This window comes from Frieseomelitta varia, unplaced genomic scaffold (genome assembly GCF_011392965.1).
Source record: "Frieseomelitta varia isolate USP_RPSP 00005682 unplaced genomic scaffold, Fvar_1.2 scaffold_1023, whole genome shotgun sequence".
Lineage (NCBI taxonomy): Eukaryota > Metazoa > Arthropoda > Insecta > Hymenoptera > Apidae > Frieseomelitta > Frieseomelitta varia.
Window position 1 is genome coordinate 166,061 of NW_025108666.1, and position 23,422 is coordinate 189,482.

At 30.9% G+C, this 23,422-nt stretch overlaps 7 protein-coding genes across 13 annotated transcripts; 3 read left to right on the forward strand and 4 right to left on the reverse strand.

The window, feature by feature from the left end:
• Positions 1-115: 115 nt before the first annotated feature.
• On the reverse strand, positions 116-7,798 carry LOC122527110 (transcription initiation factor TFIID subunit 1). Of its 3 annotated transcripts, XM_043651005.1 has the most exons (19): positions 7,155-7,798; positions 6,665-7,077; positions 6,353-6,598; positions 6,086-6,241; positions 5,824-6,005; positions 5,341-5,739; positions 5,031-5,271; positions 4,603-4,961; positions 4,264-4,526; positions 3,820-4,181; positions 2,512-3,735; positions 2,191-2,433; positions 1,656-2,094; positions 1,434-1,576; positions 1,218-1,355; positions 972-1,107; positions 668-889; positions 362-582; positions 116-197 (listed from the first exon to the last, which is right to left on the reverse strand). In XM_043651005.1, the coding sequence occupies exons 1-18, from the start codon at positions 7,501-7,503 to the stop codon at positions 368-370; spliced, it is 5,730 nt and encodes a 1,909-aa protein (XP_043506940.1). In that variant the 5' UTR covers positions 7,504-7,798; the 3' UTR covers positions 116-197; positions 362-367. The 3 variants fall into 3 exon arrangements, with proteins under 3 accessions (XP_043506940.1, XP_043506952.1, XP_043506932.1); XM_043651017.1 differs by lacking the exon at positions 116-197 and having other exon boundaries at positions 345-582; positions 5,824-5,996; XM_043650997.1 differs by lacking the exon at positions 116-197 and having other exon boundaries at positions 345-582.
• Positions 7,799-8,936: 1,138 nt separating this feature from the next.
• On the reverse strand, positions 8,937-9,756 carry LOC122527178 (small ubiquitin-related modifier 3). Its single transcript, XM_043651142.1, has 3 exons — positions 9,524-9,756; positions 9,325-9,450; positions 8,937-9,144 (listed from the first exon to the last, which is right to left on the reverse strand). Exons 1-3 carry the CDS (start codon positions 9,539-9,541, stop codon positions 9,007-9,009), a joined length of 282 nt encoding a protein of 93 aa, XP_043507077.1. The 5' UTR covers positions 9,542-9,756; the 3' UTR covers positions 8,937-9,006.
• Positions 9,757-10,467: 711 nt separating this feature from the next.
• LOC122527189 (histone H2B-like) lies at positions 10,468-10,943 on the reverse strand. Of its 2 annotated transcripts, XM_043651162.1 has the most exons (2): positions 10,741-10,943; positions 10,468-10,674 (listed from the first exon to the last, which is right to left on the reverse strand). In XM_043651162.1, exons 1-2 carry the CDS (start codon positions 10,889-10,891, stop codon positions 10,520-10,522), a joined length of 306 nt encoding a protein of 101 aa, XP_043507097.1. In that variant the 5' UTR covers positions 10,892-10,943; the 3' UTR covers positions 10,468-10,519. The 2 variants fall into 2 exon arrangements, with proteins under 2 accessions (XP_043507097.1, XP_043507087.1); XM_043651152.1 differs by having other exon boundaries at positions 10,468-10,943.
• A 1,280-nt stretch (positions 10,944-12,223) lies between these two features.
• On the forward strand, positions 12,224-12,707 carry LOC122527168 (histone H2A-like). Its single transcript, XM_043651120.1, has one exon. The coding sequence runs from the start codon at positions 12,285-12,287 to the stop codon at positions 12,660-12,662; it is 378 nt and encodes a 125-aa protein (XP_043507055.1). The 5' UTR covers positions 12,224-12,284; the 3' UTR covers positions 12,663-12,707.
• Positions 12,708-14,815: 2,108 nt separating this feature from the next.
• On the forward strand, positions 14,816-15,254 carry LOC122527248 (histone H4). Its single transcript, XM_043651254.1, has one exon. It carries the CDS (start codon positions 14,888-14,890, stop codon positions 15,197-15,199), a length of 312 nt encoding a protein of 103 aa, XP_043507189.1. The 5' UTR covers positions 14,816-14,887; the 3' UTR covers positions 15,200-15,254.
• Positions 15,255-15,553: 299 nt separating this feature from the next.
• LOC122527227 (glycerate kinase-like) lies at positions 15,554-18,243 on the forward strand. Of its 2 annotated transcripts, none has more exons than XM_043651222.1 (2): positions 15,554-15,934; positions 16,006-18,243. In XM_043651222.1, the coding sequence occupies exons 1-2, from the start codon at positions 15,894-15,896 to the stop codon at positions 18,143-18,145; spliced, it is 2,181 nt and encodes a 726-aa protein (XP_043507157.1). In that variant the 5' UTR covers positions 15,554-15,893; the 3' UTR covers positions 18,146-18,243. The 2 variants fall into 2 exon arrangements, with proteins under 2 accessions (XP_043507157.1, XP_043507165.1); XM_043651230.1 differs by having other exon boundaries at positions 16,009-18,243.
• Positions 18,244-18,657: 414 nt separating this feature from the next.
• Positions 18,658-23,383, reverse strand: LOC122527209 (small G protein signaling modulator 3 homolog). Of its 3 annotated transcripts, XM_043651203.1 has the most exons (15): positions 23,368-23,383; positions 22,533-22,776; positions 22,141-22,322; positions 21,945-22,043; positions 21,703-21,866; positions 21,275-21,485; positions 21,073-21,203; positions 20,781-21,014; positions 20,627-20,721; positions 20,389-20,534; positions 20,194-20,291; positions 19,942-20,121; positions 19,208-19,629; positions 18,954-19,129; positions 18,658-18,856 (listed from the first exon to the last, which is right to left on the reverse strand). In XM_043651203.1, the coding sequence occupies exons 2-15, from the start codon at positions 22,599-22,601 to the stop codon at positions 18,664-18,666; spliced, it is 2,400 nt and encodes a 799-aa protein (XP_043507138.1). In that variant the 5' UTR covers positions 22,602-22,776; positions 23,368-23,383; the 3' UTR covers positions 18,658-18,663. The 3 variants fall into 3 exon arrangements, with proteins under 3 accessions (XP_043507138.1, XP_043507129.1, XP_043507145.1); XM_043651194.1 differs by lacking the exon at positions 23,368-23,383 and having other exon boundaries at positions 22,533-22,936; XM_043651210.1 differs by lacking the exon at positions 23,368-23,383 and having other exon boundaries at positions 18,954-19,114; positions 22,533-22,929.
• Between the last annotated feature and the right edge of the window lie 39 nt (positions 23,384-23,422).

Below are 23,422 nucleotides of genomic sequence, written 5' to 3' on the forward strand. Positions count from 1 at the left end.
TGGTTAAAATTTTAAATATATATAACTGAATTTGCAGCTTTTTATATTCGATGATTTTTCTTTGTATATATTTATTTACTGTACGTAAAAAATAAACTACGCGTGATATTTAAAAAACAATTTCCTACTATGTATTTACACATATGTATACAATATTTGTAGATATGCATGTCGTTTTGCTTTTTACAAGATCATATCTAAAGAAAAACATATATGTATATATATTATTTAATTTCAAATATTGAAATTTAATTATTTCTATAAGAAATAAATATTTTACTTTGTCTCTCTCATTGTATTTTGTAATAAGTTTTTTGATTTAAGAAGTAAACTACGAAATAGAATTAGCTCAAAAAATAACATTTTTTTAGAACCAAAGATCACCACCAACATCCTCTTCTGGTTGCGATAATTGCTGTGGTGTTTTTTGTTTTTGTTTCGCATTGTTTTCTGTATCATCATCGCTTTCAGAGACAGCAAGATCATCCTGGATTTTATTTTCACTTTTCTCGTCTCTTGCTGGTAAGCCAGCTAGTAAAAAGTCCGAGGGATCGTAATTTGGATCAACATCCATACTTTCATCTATAATTTAAAAAATATGCGATTTGATTAATGAAATTATAAAATAATAAATGAATTTATAAAGTATTTCATTTTAATTACTAACCTTGTTGAAGCAATTGTTGGTCCGCCATATAGAAACCGACATTACCTAATTGAACCATAGCTTCTGCTGCTTGTTGACTATCATCATCCGCTAATACTACCTCATTTTCTGTACCTTCCCTAACTTCATTTAATTCAAGCGTTTCCATTTCTGCATTTTCCGATTGTTCATCGGTACCAAATGGAACTTCGTCAAATTCATCTTCACTAGAGAATTGTAGATCTATAACGAAATATATATTAATTACATTATATACATTTTTATTTAAGTAAAACTAAAAATAATTTTATAAAATCTTTTTCACCTTCTTCAAGAACGTCTTTCTTTTTCGAATTTACACTTCTGCTACCATCACCTTCCATATCACCCTCCACATCCACGAAATCAAAATCATCCATATTCGATTTCCCAAATGCATTTTCTGGCGAACTTGTTTGACTCTGTAAATAATAATTAATAATTAATAACATAGTAATTTATGAAATTTCTTAGACTATTATATCTCTTATAAGACTATATATCTATGTATTTGAACGGATAGATATTTTACCCCTCTAAACTCTGGCTCTACGATAGTATAGTTTTCTTCATCCGGTCCAAGCCATGAAGGATCAATATCCGCTTGCTCCATTGCTCGTTTTTGTACCAATAATATGTTATTTTCTAATTGTGTTAAATGTTCATCATACTGTATGTACAAAACAATTTAATTATGAATATTAAGAAGATTAAAATATAATAAACTTTTAAAAAAGTTCGTAAATACCTCGTCCAATGTTTCTTTACAAACTTTCACTAGCAATTCTGCTTTCTGCGTAAATGGAGATTCCTTCCCGTTATATACTGTACAATTTTCCAAAATTTGTTCAATGTCCCTAAGAAACTCGTGGCGACTATGGTACTTATGTGCTGAAAGAAATAAGTATAAATATTTGTAAAAAGAATTGAAAAAATTCAATACTATTATAGTTGTTATTGTTTAACTTACCAGATACTTTTTTAGATATAGTTTCTAAATCCATAGGTCTTTTAATAACATTATAATAATCTTTCACTAATTTCTTATTAACTGGTTTCAAAAATGGCCAAGCTTCTGTCATAGATTTCAATTTATTATTTACAACATTGTCTAAGATGAAAGTAAGAGCAACTTGATCATTGTCATCTAATAGAGGATTAATTGCTTTTTCTAATCTCATCAAGCGATCTTCCTTCTCTCCGAGTCTTTCTACACAAGTTTCGAGCATACGCTTAGCTGCCACTGTTAATGAACTCTTTGACCCGTTATACAGAGTTGAATTTTCTACAATTTGATTAACATCAGCCAAAAATTCTTCTCGACTTTGATATTTCTTTAATCTTAAATTTTCACGTATAGTTTGTAAATCCATAGGTCTTTGTATGATTTTATAATAATCAGGAACAGCCTATTTATGAAATATATAGATAAATTCTTCAATTATAAATAAGTAATTATGAGATTAATTTATATAAAAAAAAAGTTTAGTAAGAATAAAACATACTTTAGCATTAACAGGAAACAAGAAAGGTTGAACATCAGGTAGATCTCGCATTTCGTTAAGTATACTTTCTAGCATGGTAGACATGACAACAACAGGATCTGTTCTACGTCTGTTAGCAGGTCTCTGTTGTCGTTTAAGATAATCACAATGATCATCTCCAGTAGCTCTTCTTCGTTTTTTCGAGCTTACTGCCTCCTTAGGCACTTTCAAGAGTAACGTACGCCTCTTCATTTCTTCAGCATGCTGTAAAAAAAAGAAACAAAAATTAATATCAAAATGATTATCAAGTTTTAATTTCTTTAAGGTATTTTAATAAATTACCTTAATTAATTTGGAGGATAATTTCACTTTCGTTCCATCTACATTAACGAGATCTTGATCATCCGTATTAAGTTGTTTCTCAATTTCTTCTTCTTGTTCTTCCGTCATCGCAACATTCACCGGCGCTGTAGTTATGCTATTCTGATATAAAGGACAAGCTTTATTCGTGCGCATATGACCTACATTGCCACAAGCACCACATTTCAGTTTAAGATCTGGTTTAAGTTTAGGTTTTTTACGTTTAGAAGGAGATACTTCGGTTTTAGGATGTTTAGAAGCAGGAGAAGTAGATTGGAAAGGTAAATTACAGAATGGAAGGATACTGTTTGAGGACGTAGTGGTTGGGGTATTGGTACTACTGCGATCGAATATATTACTCGACGATGTATTGTTTCCTGTCATTGGACCACCAAGCATACGTTCACGTTCTTGGTTCCGTTTAATTCTACGCAACTGCTCCTGTATTCTTCGTTTCTCCCTCTTCATTTCTTCTTTTTGCGCCTCATCCAACGTTGCAAATTGTTTAATAAACGTTTCATCCTTAGAATTTCTAATCTTTATATACGTGTCTATTACCGCGGATTTTCTTACTAATTCTACTCTTGTATATTCTTTGCCCTCTGGATTTCTAAACGTTCGATAAATTTTGAGAACTCTACCCTGTTGCGAATTGAAGTTATTTACAGGACTATCCTCTTCATCATCTTTCTTTTTCTCTTTGGATTTCTTATCTTGTTCTTGAACTTCACCCATCAACATCTTTCGTAATTCATGTCGTTGTTGTTCCTCTCGTTCAAGCGAAAGCTGAGTACTAGTTTTCTTATTTGAAAGCATGTTTTCTATGTTTTTACCCATCTCTTCTATGTCAGAACTATCTTCTTCGGAACTCTCACCTTCGTCTGTACTCAAAACTTCATTAGAAGATAAGACACGATTTTGTAAGTCAAAAATTCTTTGACATTCCTCTTTGTATCTTTCTTGATGTTCAGCGATAGAAAATCGATTTCCTCTTGAAAACTTGGTCATACCCTCCTCTCCGGCTTTAGCTTTTTCTGTTGATAGAGTTCTAACAACATCAATTACTTCCCATCGTGATAATTTTTTAATTTCTTCTTCAGGTACGCCAAATTTTCGAAGTAATGCTTTTGCGTTATTTAAGGATAATCTTCTTAAATCGGCATCAGTTCCAGTTACAGTCCTCTTTGGTTGAGCTTCTTGTTCTTCCTAATTGAAATTATAAAACAAATAATTTAAGATATAAGACATATAACAAAAAGTATGACAGTAAAATATGTATTAAATTCTTACTTTACTAATCGTAGGTTTATTTGGTACTCGAACGTAAGAAAATCCTTCACCACAACCTGTAGGATCAGCTGGTCCAGCCAGTTGTAACAAGCATTTCCCTTTCATAGCCTGAATATACGCTCGTGTCGTATTCCAAGGTGCAACTTTCACTTCGTCGTCCATTTTTAATTGCATTTCTTCGTCATCGTCATCTTGAGGAGTAAAAAGGAATTTTTCACCATAACCAGCATCTTTTAACCTTTGCTCGGCCGCAATCATACTAAAATAAGAGCAACATTGCTCAGGAGACACCATCGCTCGAATTTCTTCTTCGGTTGGCAATCTAAAGTCGGGTTTTATAACCCACCAATTTGAATCCATGCCTAACATAAAAAAGTTTAACATTCGTCAGATTTATAATAAGATTTGAAAAATTTGCAGTATAAATTGTACAATAATAAATACCTGTTCTTTTAAAATCAGCGCACAGTTTCAAACGTTTTCTAATACTACTTTCGCTGTGTGAGGGGAATGCTTTTTTAATATCGTCCATTTTAATACGTCTAGGTGTGTCTCTAGATTTCCAAAATAATCTGTATATAAATACTTGTAAAAAGTCTCTCACAAAATTATTAGCTCTCTTTGAATTAGGACCTGGAACTTCATATAATGGACACTCCTGACCAGCAACAAACAAAGCATCCATTTCTCTGATGTAATATTGTTGTCTATATGTGGAAAACGAATTTATTAATTCAAATAAATTTCTCATACTATAAGTAAAAGAAAATGTTATCAAAATACCTTGTTCTAATAACTAAGAAATCTGTTTCTGGAATTTTATGTTCATAAATTGGTGCTCTGTACATATTGTTTTCAACTGCTTGTATGCTTTGGCCAGGTGTAAGAATTCCAAGGAATGGACTAGTATGAGCATAAGCAGTTTCACCGTATTTGTATTTTGGTGGTCCTTGATCTTTCCCTGCCTTTCTTTTGTAATAATTTTTCACCTTGGAACACATTCCTACTTGATTCATCAGAGGAGGATGCTCTTCAGAAAATTCAATAAGTACTAATTCACCATCTTTCCCAGTTAAATCCTCAGGGGTTCTCATAAAAAAGACGTCACCTCCGCCAGATGCAATTCTTTCTTGTTCTCTTTGCTAATGTGTAAATATCGTTTAATTTTTGCTCTTACTTAACAAACAAAAGTCATAAAAAATAATACATACTTTAGCTTTCTTTTTGATATGTTTTATTAATGGTAAAACAGAATGCGGACCAGGATGAGCAAGTGGTCCATGACTAAATCTTCTTAAGGGTGGTCTATGGAAATTTCGAAGTCGCATTGGGCCCATATGAGTTTGAACAAAAGGAGCACGTAATTCTACTACCGGTGTACTGTGCTGTATCAAATTTCCACCTCCAACTTTTAATCGTAATGTCGTTTCTGATGATCGCGGCATGTAATATCTAAATAATACCGAAAATAGAATATTTTTTATTTTTGTAGAAATTAAAGCCATTACTAAATTAACTTACGTATCATTTGAAATATTAAATGGATCTCGATCAGGTGATTTTGGTGGTGGAGGTGGCGTATCTTCTTCTAATACATTAATCACTCCAGCTTTTCCTAATAATAATTTGCTTTTTTTCACATGAGGATGAGGTATTTTCACTTTCGGTTGAGGTCCATTATCTTTATGAATTAATGCTGGATCGATATCGTCAGGAATACCAAGAACAATATTCTCATCGTTTGGATCTAAGGTAAGAATTTTAGGTTTTGGAATCTTTTTCATATTTTCAGGATCCCAAATCACTTCTTCTTCCCAAAGTCCATAGACTAATTCTTCATTTTCCACAGGAAAAATGGAATACCAAGTGTCATCGTAATTTTCTTCCCGATTTTGTTGTTGATTTCCTTTGTTCATGTTCCTATTAAAAATAAAAATGAAAAGGAATTATATACGCAGCAATTTCTTCATAAAGCATTAACATGTAGGTCACTACTTTTCTTACAATTTAGTTTTCTGAGATTGCATGTGTAATGGAGTTGTAATTTGTGAAGTAGCTAATCGAACATTTGATGAAACTGGTACAGGTGCTCCTTTGCCTGGTTGACTGAATGCCTGAGCAGTTCTGTTTCCACTGGATGGTACCCACCCAGCCGCATTATTTTTGCTATTTAATTTCTGTAATACCTTTCAAAGTATTCATATTCTTACTTATTACTTTATACAAATATATAATTAAGAATATCTCACACTAAAATATTACGTACCTTATGCTTTATGTCATCACCATTCCATATAACATCATCTTCCCAGTGCAATTGTGATACCATTAAAAACGCATCATCAGAAAACTCCTCATAGATATCTTTATCAACTTTATCATCTTTATTATCTTTATTGTCATTATTATTTTGTTCGTCTAGCTATTAGAAATATAATAACAGCATTATCTATGATAAACTGATTTTTAGCAACATTAAATTATATTTTCCAAATGATGTATTAATACTTTGACATACACACAAATTAAATACCTTGTCAACAAGTTTAAATCCATAGTTAAAACCATCCCCAGTTTCTGGTACTTGAAGCATATCATACCAAAGCTGTGCAGGACCGAACCTCCAATCAGCAACTTTTGGTCCCATATCTCCATTTTCTCCAGTTTCACCTGTTTTGTCAATTTGTTCTTTATCTTCTACTGGCATTAGCAATTTTGTTTCATCATCAGAACGACATATATCTGGTGTTGGATCTGGACCATATTGCATCACCCAACCCTAATAAATATTTAATTAATAATATAAAAATTATTACTCTGGAAGAGAAACACTATTTATACATACTTTGAACTTTTGTTTCTTTTCCTCTTGATCAGAACCAGAATCAGAATCTCTAACATCGTGATGCCTTTTCTTCTTGCGTCTTTTTTTAACACCTCTCCATATTTGTGGAAGACTACTAGGTTTTCCCGGACCAAATAATCTTGAGAACCTTAAAACTTTATTAGCTCGAAAATCAGGGAATAATTCAGTAACATCAACATTGGCATATTTCGATGGTAACATAGAAGCAAGAGGAGTTTCTAATTTACGTTGACGCGCAGCTTCAACTTCTTCTGCAGTGAGCGCTTCCTTTTCTTCGGGAATCGGAGGTGGTGGCATTAATTGTGTATCAGATTTATTAACAACTTCTTCATCGTCTGCATCGTAATCAGCATTTTCCTTTTCAGTTTTTCCATCAAACATGTTCTCCTTACCTATCAATTAAAGTAATACTTGCGTATATACATCTAATTTAACTTTTACACACAAAAAAATAAAATGTCATATTTACTATTTTCTTCTTTTTCATCCTCTGCTAATTCATTTATGTCAGAGAAGTCAAGAGCACTGGGCGATTTCTCAATGTAGTTGGTATCTTTTTCATCGACCATGTCATTCTCTTCATCAGGCTTGTCATTAGTATCATTATCTTTCTCTTCTTCAATGTCTTCATTTTGCATCATTTCACGAATAAATGAACTTAATCCAAGTCTATTTAACGAAGCTATGTGTTGCTTTGCTTCTGGATCAAGAATATCATCTTCCAAATGACCATCGTCATCAATGTTTCCAAACAAAAAGCCAGTCATATTGATTCCAGACATTATGTCCTTATCATTTTCTTCTTCAGAATCGACCATTTTTTATGATTGAGATTCAAGAAACCAATATGATGTTAAATTTTTACAAAAAGATATCGATCTTTTGCTGAATGTACAGTAGATGTATCACCAACGCATAACAATTGTACAATTTTTCGTAATCGTATATCATACATTTATTTCTTGATCTTACTATATGTATATATTTATATATATTTATTATGATTTTACTATTTACAAATTATTTATTTATTACAAAATTAGTAAAACTTAAGGTTTTGTTTACGTACACGTTTCCATCAACTAACCGCCATGTTCCTTAACATACTATTATATAGATGGCTGAAATGTATTTCTGACAATAAAGAAATAAAGTTCCTAGGAATAGAATATTAGGGTATTTCTAATAGTGGAAATTATATCCCTAGTAACAGAATACCATATTCTTTTTTAATATAACTTGGTAAAAAATTTATAGGAACATTTTTCTAATCGTTGATTATTATATGTCTATATAAGTATAATATACTAATTATTAACAAATATAATTATTTGTTGATAATAATTATTTCAAATTTACTAAATACGCATATACATTTAATACAAAGTTTTTACAAAAATAAATTATGTCAATTGATGTAATTTAATTTGACGATAATATTAAAATTTTTAGTTGTCATTAATTCAAAATTTTAAAATTCCACAATTTGCCTCGCGAAGAATATGACTGAAAAATAAGCGATCCCTTATAGAAAAGATAAGACACAATTTATTATTTGTTCATATACAAAGTAATATTTTCATGGAAAGTAAAAAACACAAATGAAATTTTTACGAACTTTTTAAAAATAGTTACAATATTAAATATTAACACATTATTTGTGTAATAATGCTCTGTCATTGTCCTATCTGTACATTGTTATAATAAACGAATGTTCCTACAAAGATGAAATTTATTAAGAGAATTTGAGATTTTACATTAGTAATTTTTTTTCTTTTATGAAAATCATTTACAAAGAATCTTATATTTTATAAGTAACATGTGTCCGTATGATGTAGATGTTTTTTTTCTACATAGTGCAAAATGCTGGAGGCGATCAACATGCCTTCATTTACAATGTATATTACTAACTATAACATAATAAGCTTGTTTTACAACGTCTTTAGCCAAATTATTAAGTATTAAAATGATACATTCAGAGAAAAATCCAAATTTTACAATAGACTAATTAAAAACTTCATGCATCATGAAAAATTATTATACTCTTAAGTTATTATTCCACATTAAATAATATAAAATGTATGTAAAAAAATTGCTTTTCAGATAAAACAAACACATAGATTGAACTGTATGATTTGTAACTGTAAGTTTAAAATATACAAAATGTATAAATAATTTTCCCCACATTGTATTATGAAATGAAATATTCTTTTGTATTGGAAAAAATAGAAAATAATTTATGCCTCTTGTTCAAAGTAAGCACTGGAACAGAAATTTCTTATCAAGTCCATTTTTAAACTATTAAGGGACAATCATAAATCTCAACACAATGTTCCTCCTGTTTGTTGCTGATAAACTTCTATTGTATCACCCTCTTCCATTTCAAGGGTTGTTGGTGTATCTAATTCATTTATGGGTTCTCCATCAAATCTGAACCTTACTGCTGCTATCGCCAAACCCTATAAAGGAACAGAATACTCTTTGCAGAAACAATAATCACTAATTATCCATCGACTACAGGTGTAAATAAAACTACATAAATTAAATACGTAGTGTATAATGTTAATATTATGTCACACATTGCTTATACATTACATGTAACTTCGTTACTATCTAATAATAAAATGAAACATAGATACCACACGATCACAATAGGCATTCATTAATTTCCTGAGTGGTGTGTGTTTCTTAATTTTAAATTGAACCACTGCACTGTCCTGTCCCAGCACTTTTAAATTTATGTGCTCTGACTCTGTTTTCGTTTCCTGTAACAAAGGATATCCTTCTCAGTCGTCACTTTTTATCATTACATCAGGCTTTAAGGTTATGAAACGTTACCTTCTTTTCGTCAGACATGTTTATAATTTAACACAAATATGTTATCCTGTTACTGGTTAATAAAGAAATTTCCACGATTTTTTTTTAATTGCCCGGTTAAATATCAAGTTACGTAAAATTCTCATAAATAAACGTACAAGTAAATCACTCGCAATAATCCCGCTCCTACCTTTATAGTTGTAATCACAACGTTTTCATCCTACACAAATGACGTGATCATAGAAAGTTATTGGTATACACGCGTTTTGAAAGCCTACCATACGTGAGTAATAAACTTTCTAGGGTATTTTCTTATTTAATTGTGGCAGATTGTGCTTAATTACGAATAGGGAAAATAAAATGAGTATCATTCAACTTCACGCATATGAAGAAAGTGCGCAAAAACTTTAAAGAAATATGACGAATATATTGGAGAAAAGTTGTTTTCAATTTTCATTGTCACTGTTTTTATTAAATTGATGAATTAAAATATACGAAAATGTAACTTCATTTTATTGCATCAAATAATGAATTTCTTCCTCGTAACTTATAAGGATAACATTTTATTAGCAAGAATTCAAGATTTTACAGCACTATTTTAAGTCAGTCTTTTGTATTACAAATATTTGTGCAGAAAATTATATTATATTAAAATTCTAAATTTATACGTGTCTTCAAAATAAAGAAATAGATTAAAATTTAATCGTTACTGTTTTAACTTATGACGAAATTAGAGTAAAATGTACAAAGGAACCTCATCCGAATTTTGTTTGTACAAACCAATATTGAGTCTGAAATATATGAATTCATAACTGATCAATTAGTGAATTTCTATTAACAATTCCGAATAATTTTGCCTTTTCATGTATTTAAAATAAATGAAATTCTACTTTATACGAAAAAATACATATGAAAAGAATAACGAATTTTTAGAACCTGAAGGGATATTCCAACATGATTGAAAATTTGTTGGTCCTGAAAAGGACCGATTTTTATTTGAAACAATTTTTGTACTGTTTACTTCGAGCTGGTATACTTGGTAACTGCTTTGGTGCCTTCACTAACTGCGTGTTTTGCTAATTCTCCAGGAAGCAGAAGTCTCACAGCAGTTTGAATTTCACGGGATGTAATGGTAGAACGTTTGTTGTAATGCGCCAATCTTGACGCTTCTGCTGCAATGCGTTCAAAGACATCATTGACAAAACTGTTCATGATGCTCATTGCTTTGCTGGATATACCAGTATCTGGGTGCACTTGTTTGAGCACCTTGTAGATGTAAATAGCATAACTCTCCTTCCTCCTCCTCTTCTTTTTCTTGTCGGCTTTGCTGATGTTTTTCTGAGCTTTACCAGCTTTTTTCACAGCTTTTCCACTTACTTTCGGCGGCATGGTGATTATTCAATTAACTTCGCAATTAACTTCGAGTTCTCGCAGTTGAACAGAATTTTATGGCTTAGTCAGAAAACGTGTCTTTTATATGCTAAAACGCAGGCTACATCGAACCAATCAGAATTCAGTATGAAGCCCCTATGCCTTTCTACAATTTGATTGGTGCGTTGCTGCTACGTAGCATTCTCTACGATACAATTGATTTTATACACGTAACATATCTAACATATTTTTAAGGCTCTTTTTTAATAAATTAAAAATACGAAAATTACATTTTTAATAATAAATATACGTAACAAAAATAACCTAACGTATATTACAATAATAACCTAAGGAAAAATAATATAAAAAAAAAAATTTTTTGTTTTGAAAATTTAGCGTAATAAATTATATTTATGAACTAATACTATAAAATATATAAATTAGTAAAATATTTTCATACAGTTTATAAATTTACTGTTTGTGATAAAAATTATTTCTGGAACTGTGCTCATCGAATTAGAACAGGAATTTTTTTTCTCATACAATTAATATTGAACAATTAATCAATGTGTTTCAATAATATAATTCATCAGAATTATTTATTATATAATGAAATTTACATATATACCTAAAACATAAAATAAGTAACGCTGCTAACAATTTTTATTACTTCCCATACAAAGACAGAAAAGAACGTACATATAAATTTTTAATTTAGGTTTTTTATGATCATATCGTGTGACACTAAAATTTAAATTATATTCTGTTTTCAATACGTAATTCTTTGCAAAACAATGTTTAATTTTAATCAAGAAATATTTAATGATAATTAACGTTTTAGATTCTGTATCCCAATTTTCAAAGTGAACGTAATTCCTAAATTGTAACTACTATAAGCAAATGTAAATACGTTTTTTATAACAAAATATTTGATTGAAATCTAAAAAAAAAATAGCAAAAAAAAGATACATATAATAAATTTAATATTCTAAAAAGCAATCGTGAAAAATAATATGATGAACAAATGTTCTGATACATATGTATGTATATTTCGTTAAAGAAAAGCTGCAAAATTCTTACTTGCTCAATCTGCATATTAGTACAAAAATGCTCTTTTACATTCTTATACAACAAAAAAAAAAGTGATTTAAGCATCAAATGAAATTTCAAATGTATTATTAATTCGAAGAATCGTTAATTTATGAAAATAATATAAAATAACAATTTAGAAAATTGTTGTGCGTTTTAACCAATAGAAACATTGCTCGTCACCCATTGGTCGAATTCAGCTACGGCGGATCGTATATAAGCGAGGCTCGAGGACCCGAAAAAAAATATTCACTCCACAATCGTTGAGGAAAGAAGTTTTCTGTTCTGTCGTGTTTGTTCGCATTTTTAGTACAAATCTAAAATGTCTAGCCGTGGTAAAGCTGGAAAAACAAAGGCAAAGGGAAAGTCGTCCCGTTCGTTCAAAGCAGGACTTCAATTTCCCGTCAGTCGTATTCATAGACTCCTGAGGAAGGGTAATTACGCCGAACGTGTTGGCTCCGGTGCACCTGTCTATCTGGCTGCAGTTATGGAATACCTGGCTGCCGAAGTTCTGGAACTGACTGGGAATGCGGCACGAGACAATAAGAAATCTAGAATTATACCTAGACACATACAACTCGCCATCCGTAACGACGAAGAATTGAACAAGCTGCTCCTTGGTGTCACTATCAGTCAAGGAGGTGTCTTGCCAAACATTCAAGCAGCGCTTTTACCAAGGAAAACAGAAAAGAAGGCATAAGTCACACGATACCCCTAATTAAATGGCCCTTTTAAGGGCCACAAATTACTTTCAAAACGAAGGAATTTTTCGGTTTAGAAATCTAAACATATATAAAATATGACTTTCATAGATTTTTTTCAATCATAAATTTTCCTTTCAATAATAATAATTTATAATTGAATAATAATTTAGTAAATTTGCATTTTAACGATCAGATCGTTAACATAAGAGATTTTGCGAATTCAATTTTTAGAATATATTATAAAATAATATAGGGTTTATATATAATATTATTATTATATTTATGGAGATTATATATATATTATATAATAATATATTCAGTTTTTAGAATATATTATTATAGAACAAATATTTATCAAATATTTTAGAAACAGAGCAAGTAGAACTTCTGTTTAAATAAAATTGAGGATATCTATTATCAAAAATCTGTAAACTGTCATAAACTATATTGTTTATATGCTGAAATTATTTTATTAAATTGTAGAAAGTGTCTTATCTCAGAGATTGAACTTCTGAAAAATGATTTGTTGATGAATATCTTTCATGTCCATTGTAAAATAGAACAGACAACAGCATTTCATTTAGCACATAAAGTTACGTCCTTTGTCGGATTTTTAAAGGGCCTTTTAAAAATCCGACAAAGGATAACAATTATAGACCCTCATTAAGTGGGAAAATGGTCAAATTATTTTACGACTTCTTTTTAAAAATTTGTCATGCTAATATAAAAGATATAAAAGATAAATGTTTAGTGCAAGCGTGCCAAAGATAAATGTTTAGTGCAAGCGTGCCAAAGATAAATGTTTAGTGCAAGCGTGCCAAACCTGTAGACCGTCGGTCGCATGTTGCTTAACCCGGGATTACCCACGTGAGGGTCTAATCGCCGGGATTTACCTGCGTTAAATTCTATTATCCAATAATTTTGACCATGAATGTTCATGATGTCGTCCCTTTTGAGGAATACTATTTGAGAACAGATGTTTTCCCACATGAAGCATATAAAAAATAAAATAAGAATACAAATTTTAGACGAGCATCTTGAAAATACTGTTTGTATTGTCATTACCTGTATCAAACCAGATATTGATGAACTGGTATCTAAAAAAACAAGCTTAGTGTTCTCATTAAAAATTTTCATATTTTTTTTTTTAATTAATATATTTTTCTAATCAATATTGTTTCACTATAAAAGTTGTTTTAATATCCTCACAAATAATATAGGTTACATTGAATTGATAAAAAAAAAATATGTAAATTATGTACGGCCCTTAACAAATTTTTTGTTGGCCAATGAAATCCAGATCTAAAACGTTGGTCACTTATGGTTTAATACATCTAATTTGAAGTTTGAAAATATAGTTATAATATCGATTTTAGTTGTTGAGACAGTTATATAAAGTTTTTGTTTTTACCTCAGTCAACGCTTTTGAAGTAAATGTTATGCTGTAACATTTATTTTAAAATAATGAACAACAAAGTCAATTTTTTTTCTTGCGGAGTAGTGGAAAGGAATAATTTCGGAATTTTATTTCTGAAGAAATTCAGTAAACCGAATCTAAGAACGAGAAATTTAGTGAAAGTAATTAGAAATATAATTTAGAAAGCTTGAAGAAAGAGGCTTCGTGTGACACGATATCAAATGATGCGATAGATTTAAGAAAAGCGGGAATGCTTGTTACGTTTGCTCATGCGCGGCAAATTGAGAAACTGCATAATATATGTGTATACGTACACATGTACGTATGCTTTTATAAATCATCTACGTTAAATCACCATTGTTATCCCTACCAGTTTTTGTAACTGAATCCAGAAAGATGTATATGTCCATAATACGTATTTAACAGAGAAGATATTTATTTTCTAGAAATTTCTAACAACTGACTTACAATAACTGTCAGGTAAAGTTCTCGGACCCATCATTCAAATGTTGCATATATTTCATTTGCATCGAAACTGTTCTTTATAAATATATTCAACGATATACATATATGTTATTTGTGTCTCGACAGTAGTTTACAGCAGATGTTCGTTACAATTGAACAATACCTGTTAAGAGCCACCTGGATTCATAACTTGAACGAGCAATGTGATTGGCTGGCAGAATGGTAGTGGGGAGACCCTCAGCGACGCTCGGCATATAAACTCAACGTTTTTCTGCAAAATCACAGTTTTGCGATAGTTTTCACAGAATTCTCTCTTCTGCTTGAAAAAAAGTTCTCATCATGACTGGTCGTGGAAAGGGAGGAAAAGGTTTGGGAAAAGGAGGAGCAAAGAGACATAGGAAGGTACTTCGTGATAACATCCAAGGTATCACGAAGCCTGCCATTCGTCGTCTGGCAAGACGTGGCGGTGTGAAGCGAATTTCGGGCTTGATTTACGAAGAAACTCGAGGTGTACTGAAGGTGTTCCTCGAGAATGTCATCCGTGACGCTGTCACATACACCGAACATGCGAAAAGGAAAACTGTGACAGCTATGGACGTAGTTTATGCCTTGAAACGTCAAGGAAGAACACTGTATGGATTTGGCGGTTAAATTTCTACTTCAGTAAAGGTTCTCTCTCCACGTAACAAAACGGCTCTTATAAGAGCCACAAAATATATGCGAAAGAATGCCTCTCGGAAGCTATTGTTTCTATTATTCTTAATAAGCGAAATGTGATTTCAAATTGTACTTGTACATACATTTAATATTTATTGAGCGAGATACTTAATACCAAGTGTAGTCAAAATTTACCTTTGTAATAATTGTGATTTTTTCTTAAACATTTGTAATGTTTTTCTTAAACATTTATAACACATGTGTGATTTAATACAGAATAAAAAGCGAAATGTGATTTTAAATTGTACTTGCATTTATATCTAATATTTATTCAGCGAAATATTTAATATCAATTACATATATTTATCTTTGTAATTTTTAATTTGTAACGTTTTTCTTATTAAGTATTAAGACACATTTTTATGGTTTAATACAATTCTAGAATAAATCATTTTTCGTTTGTAAATTCTCAAATGCCAATATAATATGATCGAATATGTGTAATGTGAATTACGTGTATATTGTTTGTATGCTGGAATATAAAATATTTTTTTTGTAATACTGACCAGAGATGTAGTTTTGAATAAATACATCTGATACAAATTGACAAACAAAAATGATTTTTATTGAGCTTATCTGATAAATTTTATTTCGTAAGAATGGGTCGGTGATACTAGTCTATTCAGAGATGCACTACGAACGAATATTACATATATTAACGCAATATAGGTAAGTATTTTAATTATATTTTAACAACGTGTTTTGTTATGTGTATTCACGATTATCTTTCGACGTTTCAGTAGACCAGTTTTTTTTAAATCTAACCTATTAAACATTGTCAAATTCGCACGTAGAAAAATGTCAACAGACACAAGATCCTTGGAAAGGTCTAAATCTATATTGAAAGATATGTATTTTACTGGTGTCAGAGCTGTTTCACCAAAAAATCTTATGTTGAACAAGGTCAAGTTTAAAGATGGCATATTATATGCTGGAGACCAAAGTTTTCAACTTAAAGAAAATGTTTATCTAGTTGGTTTTGGCAAAGCTGTTATGGGTATGGCAGTGATTCTTGAACATATGCTTGGCTATCATCTGAAGAAAGGTGTAGTTAGTGTGCCCTCGGCTTCAACGGAGTCAATGTGGGAATCTGAAGACAAATCATATTTTCCTTTAATAGGAACTAGTATAGTAAAATATCGTGAAGGTTCTGTACACAATCAACCAGATAACAGGTCCTTAGAGACAACGCATGAAATTATAGATTTAGTAGAACCTCTCACAGAAAATGACACTTTAATTGTGTTAATATCTGGTGGTGGTTCTGCGTTGCTTTACATGCCAAGACCAGTAATTGATCACGAGGATAAATTGCATGTTTGTAAAATGCTTCAAGCTGCCGGAGCTGATATAAAAGAGCTTAATACAGTGAGAAGCAAATTATCTATGGTAAAAGGTGGTGGCTTAGCTCGAATGGCATATCCAGCTACAATTATCACCTTTATATTATCTGATATTGTAGGTGATCCTATAGAGTTAATTGCTAGTGGTCCAACAGTATACAACAGTAAAAGACCAAAGGAAGTAATAGCCATATTGAAAAAATACAATTTGTTTGAGCAATTAGAGGGTGATGTGAAAAAGCTTTTAACATCTAAAGAAAGATTTAATGACAAGAAGTTGCTAACGAAAAAGAAACAATTCATGCATGTGACTAATATTATTTTGGGCAATAATACAGTGGCAATCGAAGCAGCCTCCTTAGAAGCATATCATCACAAGTTAACTCCAATTATATTAAGATCAGATGTTGTAGGTGACGTACATGATGTTAGTTTAGCATATACTCATGTAACAAGTCTGATATGTCTTGCACTGGATAAAACATTAGAAAAAGAAGAATTTTTTGAAAAAGTAAAAGATATTCCTGTTCTTTCTTTATCTGCTGCCAAAGTGGATGAGATTTACAACTTAATTGATAACGCCAGCGAAGAGGGAGTGATATTGATTGGAGGTGGTGAACCAACAGTGGTGGTTAAAGGGAAAGGAAAAGGTGGTAGAAATCAAGAATTAGCGTTACATTTTTCCCTAGACTGGTTGGCTAAGATCAAAAGTTATCCCCGATTGGCGGAATATGAGGTAATAATGTTGAGTGCAGGGACCGACGGTCAAGATGGTCCAACTGATGCAGCAGGTGCATTTGGATATCCTGCTATTGGACCTTTGATTCATGATATATATGCAAAAGTAAACTCCATAAGTTCAAGGGTGATAGTTAAAGAAGGGCAGAAGAAACAAGCTATTAGAGAGAAAGAGGAAGAACAAGAGCAACTCAAAATACAAGAACAACTTAAAGATCTGTGCAAAGCACAGGAATTAAGTGGATTTTTAACAAGTAAAAAAAAAACAACAGAAAAAGAAAAAGCAACAGAAAAAGAAATTAGTCTCGATAAAGGTGAAACAGATGAAAGCGACGATACACTTCCATTTATACTTCGAACAATGGAAGTAGAACGTATGTTACCTGAAAATACTTTAAAAGAGAATGATACATACAATTTCTATTCTCGGTTTAAAAAAGGCTCAGATTTATTTAAAACTGGTTTTACTGGCACCAATGTTATGGATTTACATTTTATTTATATAAAGAAACGTAAATGTGGCTGTAAGATAGATTTTGGAAAAGAAGCTTTTGAAAATGATTTGGATATGCACAATTTGCACATTGATCCTTCAACTATAGAAAAATATAAAAATTTATATAAACGAGAACCTTTTGATTGGCACAAATTTCTACGTAAACCATCGGTTGCGGTAGATGAAAAGGCTGATCAACTTAATATAAAAATTATTGATGATAATTTGACTGATCCATGTTGTCGCAGAGATAGAAAATTTCCACATACGGATCTTTTAAAGGGTAAAGATTTACCACTATGATATATTTTGTAAAAAAGTAAAACTTTCTGTATTATATCAAAAATCTTTTAAATGTAAATTAGAGATTTTATTTTTTGAAATTATTTGTATACATCAGAACTTAAACTTGAATAAATAATATATGTGTACAAATTATTATTGAGATTTGTTACGTTAAAATACAAATAATAATACTTATTATACTGATTTTAGTTATTGAGTTAATAGATAAATTTAATAGATAAATTTATCTATTCAACTTTTTTTGTTGAATAGAGCTGACAACAGTATATAACATATGTATATATGCATGTATATACAATCCATTTTTGTTTGTAAAATATAAATAACTTTTAAATATAGAAATAAACTTTTACAACATAAACATATACGTGCATACACGCTGCCGCATATACAATGTATATTCTACATATACAATAGCAATTGATTTGTACTACACAATTATCTTCCATTATTGTTGCATATAATATACGCAAGAAATTTGATACAAAAATTATTAATGGTTCTTGTATGGTGCGCTAAAGATCCCAACTAAATAAATGATGTTTAACTAACATATCACGGACACCATCTTTCAGGGGTTGCGACTGTTCTTTCTTGGGTGGTAATTCCCAATCAGGATTTAAATTAAATGCAAATTGGCTTAATATTCGTAACTCACATTTAATTTGTACCCAACCTGGACTGTTTATAAAACTCCATGGTTGGTACCTGCAAAATTAATTACATGTAAATTATTACAACAAAAAATATAAGGTAGTATTATAATAAACTGTTATTATTTTGTTATATTAATAATAACTAGTACCATTTTTGTACAATTTCTACACACGAACATAAAACTTCAAGCCATAAATGTAACACTTGCTCGTTTAATCCTAGGCAAATAAGAGATCGTAATTTTACATCCATTTGTGCATGTGCATTATCATGAGTTAAATTTACCGACTGAACGCATCGATATAATAACTGAAACAAAATTGGCTTGGAGATAAAATAGTTGTTATTTATACAAATCTTGTATAAATAAATCAAATAATGTAAAGATATAAATAATACTACCTCTTCGGGTGTAAGAACTTTGCCATCTTCATCCAACCTGTATGTTTTACATAGTACTAATCTGCTATAAACTGAATTAAAGTCCTTTTCTACTTCTCTGTTTGAAGCTTCTTCAATAAAAAGCCATGGATGGCATGGACCGCCTAAGAACGACGGTCTACGCATTCCATGTTCCAATACTGCTTTTATAGCGGGACACAAGGTTCCTCTGACTAAGTCAGTAACAGCTTCGCTAACGGCATCATCTCCAGCACACGTATACTGTTTACTTCTTTCATCCAATAATTCAACAAATTTTGCAGGAAACCACCCTCTTAATCCATTAAGTTCTCCCACCCAACAGTGTTCATCTTTTTGACTTATAATTGTAATTATATCATTTTTCCGGAAACCTAATTCATCATCGTCATGTCTTTCAAAATCTATACAATGTGATTATAAAAATTAAAAAAAGCGACCATTTTATTAAATATTAATATTACATATAATTAGAAATATTTTCGTAATTTAAACATATCGCACCCCCTTGCGAAGAAAATGACACGGCTCAAAAAATGCGAGTTATTACTATAAAAATGTTGTGAGACCAAATCTGAAATGACCAATTATAAAAATCTTATTTGTTGATTTTAACAAAATAATATTTAATTCTGTACAGAACCAGATTCTCGTTCGTTTTGAAAAACATTCCTTTCCAAATTTCTTCGCAAAGATATGATATGTTAATGACATACCTAATAATGCTTTAGCTCTCCTTTTTCTAGTGCGTGATACATTGACATAGTTATCATGATCTTTTGCGTGACTTTCCATACTATAATCTGCTATAAGCACGATATTATTTAATTTTGGGTCGACATTTATAAAATGTCTGGCAACTTGCAAGACAGCTTCTCTTAAATCAACCAATATTTCTAAAATATTTATAACGTGTAATTTCCAATCTCTTTAAGATGTTATTTTTTTCAATTATGATATTAACATACCTGTCTGTCGAATATTTTTTGACTTTGCATCATCTTCAGTGTCATAATTTCCAAATAAGAATGTTTGAAACATAGATTTATTTTTCTTCATTTGACGCCTTCAAGAAAATATGTAAAATGTAATGAAACGACGATTTCCAATAGAATGTTTATGTCGTTTGAGATATTTTTAATTAAATATTTATCATAATTTACCTATTGAGATGCTGTTTTGGTAAATTTGGTACAGCATCAGGATTACCTACTAGACCACCTTGATCTGTCATTAAATAGGCCAAATGTCTACGTCTATGAGTTTCAACTAAAACATCTGTTAATGATCCACTTACTTCTAAAGATGTCTAAAAAAGAAACAAATTTCGGTTATAGAAATTTTTATTTGCTCATTATTTGTGTAAAAAATTTTCATAAGAATTGAAGAATGGGAACTTACCTTAAATAATAGATCTACATCATCAATATCTCCGGGTATATCAGAGAGAGCATTAAATATTTGCGCAGAGTTTTCTAATTCTTTTAATTCATGTTCTAGAAACATAATCAATAATTTATACTTGTGGATACGTTTAGTAAATAACAGTATATACCTTTAATTTTTAACATTCCAAGTGTAACTTGAAACAGAACTATAGATCCGTCAAAAAGAAACATATCCCATATGCGGAGCAATATTTTCTTATGTACAACAGATGCAAATAAAGTTAAGAACCAATGTAAAGATATTAAACTTAATTCTATGTCATGCTGAACCAGAACATGGTCTATGTCAGGAAGATAATTTGCCACTAATGTACGAAGTACTCTTTGATCAGCTTGAATACCTGTTAAATGTTTTTAAAATTAAAACCTATTATCTTATATAACTTAGTAATATATTACCTAATAATGTAGAAGAATAGTAAGACGCTGGCAATAAATCTTCTACTATCGTAGCCATCATCCAAAAGGCATCTTCCTCTTCTAATAATAATAAAAGAGAAGCTGCTATTGTTCCTGTACCTTGGCAATATCTTTGCAGAATAAACAGATTATATACTAAATGAAAATATTACAATATTATTTCATAAAACTATATCATTACCCTATGTCAGGATATAACCAAGCAAGCGCACGCATAACACGTCTTAAACGTGGTATTCCTGTGCTATGAAGATGGCTGAAACATGCATTAGCAGGCATAATACGTAAAAGATCCTTTTCAATTTGTTTATTAGTTACTAATGCATCATTACTTGATGCTTTTACTATATCTTTATACATTATTTCAGAAGAACATTTTTTCTGCAGTGCTCCTGCAACATTAAATAAAATAACTTACTTTGTATAATTATAAAATATTATAGATATTATGTTCAAAAACTTAATCAGTTTAATTAGCTTGGAGCTAAATGGATTCAAGCAATGGACTGCTGCTATCTATGTTAATTGCTTGGTGTATGGCTAGGCTTACAAATTAATAGAAAATGAAATTATAATTAAAAAAATTTAAAAAAAAGTTAAAAAAATTACCTGACATTCTCATCCAAATTTGAGGTCTAAGAGAATGAGGTATACCGCGATGAACCATATCTCGCAATTTGTCTGTACGCGGTAATCTTCTATCCATATTTTGCCAAGAAAATTCAGTTACTTCTTTATTGTGGCTAAATTCCAATAGAGCAACCCATTGTAGTCTAAACATGAAAAGTATTTAAATTAATTCCATAACTAACTATCCACTTGTTTATTAATATCGTTTGATTTGTCCATACCTATGTTGGGGATCTTCGACAAATGGAATGCCTAATAATTTCTTTGAACTTTGTTCTGGACCATCTTCTTCCTCTACACGAAAGCCAAATTCATCGAACCTGGTGTATATGTTAATATTTTCACACATGAAAAAATTAATTGTATCAAATTATTACATTAGTGTGTTCTATGATAAAAGAAATTTGTTATAGATACCTGTATTCAGGTTGCGAATTCGGATCATCAGGTTGATTTAACTTGGCTAAAATATCTTGGGGCCACATGGACGGTGTCAATGCAGAAAATGGGCCACCAGGTGCAGGAGACAAAATTTCGCCACATAATCCTGAGACCTCCACTTCAAATTCATCCTCGGAGGCGGCAGTTTCCAATTTTTTCTAAAAAACAGAAATACTATGTGATTTCAAATCAATAATATGTTAACAGATGTGAGGTCTGAGTCTTAGCAATTCGTCATAAGATAAACATTATTTTACAAAAATTACTTATTTATGCAAATATTATACTTTAAATGCTTATTTATTTACAAACGAAATGGTCCAATAGAAAATTCGTTAAAAGCAAACAGCTGATTAAAAAATACTCACATTATGGTCCTCCTTTCCAACATAACCTTCATGGTCACGAACATTAAACAACGATTTAGCAATATCCATTTTGCAAAGCTTTCAGATGTTTATCATTTACTGTTCTCGATGTATTTGCTTGCTTATTACTTTACATTATTTCATTCTATCGATATCGTTGTATTTGTCATGATTAAAAAGTATCAAACTACACGCAATAGTGACTGTATTGACACTGTTGTATTTACATCGCCATCTGACGAACCTAATGACAATCAAACCGATAAAACGCACCAATATAAATATTTAAATCCACGCAACATATTAGACGATATATTCCTCATTTTCATCAGATTCAAGATCGCTTCCGTACTAAACGGAAAATCTCATTTAGTAATTACTTTACAATAATTGATTCACAATTATGTAACATTATTACGCATTCCCAACAATTTTTTATGAGAATTGCACGCTGCATGTACGTAGCATATTGTTATTAACAGATCTCGAAAAATGTCGCAAGTTGATAAAAGAATATATAACGTGCATTGAAATATATTTCATCTCGTCGTATAACGATTTAATATTATCGAGCAAAAAAAATTAGTCATGTATTAAATATTTATTGCAATACATGTACGACTATGAATTGTTTCAACGCATTACGTGTCGTTCGCCACGATATTCCACATGACAAGTTTTTCCAACTTCTCGTCGCATGCGTAACGCGCTACATTTCAAGTTAGAAAATAAATTAACTATACCGCGCTAGTTAGTCGAAGTTGCGTGCAAATGCAAAGAATTGCAGTGTATTTGTCGCAACAAACAAACAATGCCGTAATTCCAACATACATACGCGTCAGCAGGTGTGCCGTATTGGATCAAGCGGGAAAAGTAGCTCGCGCCGGGCT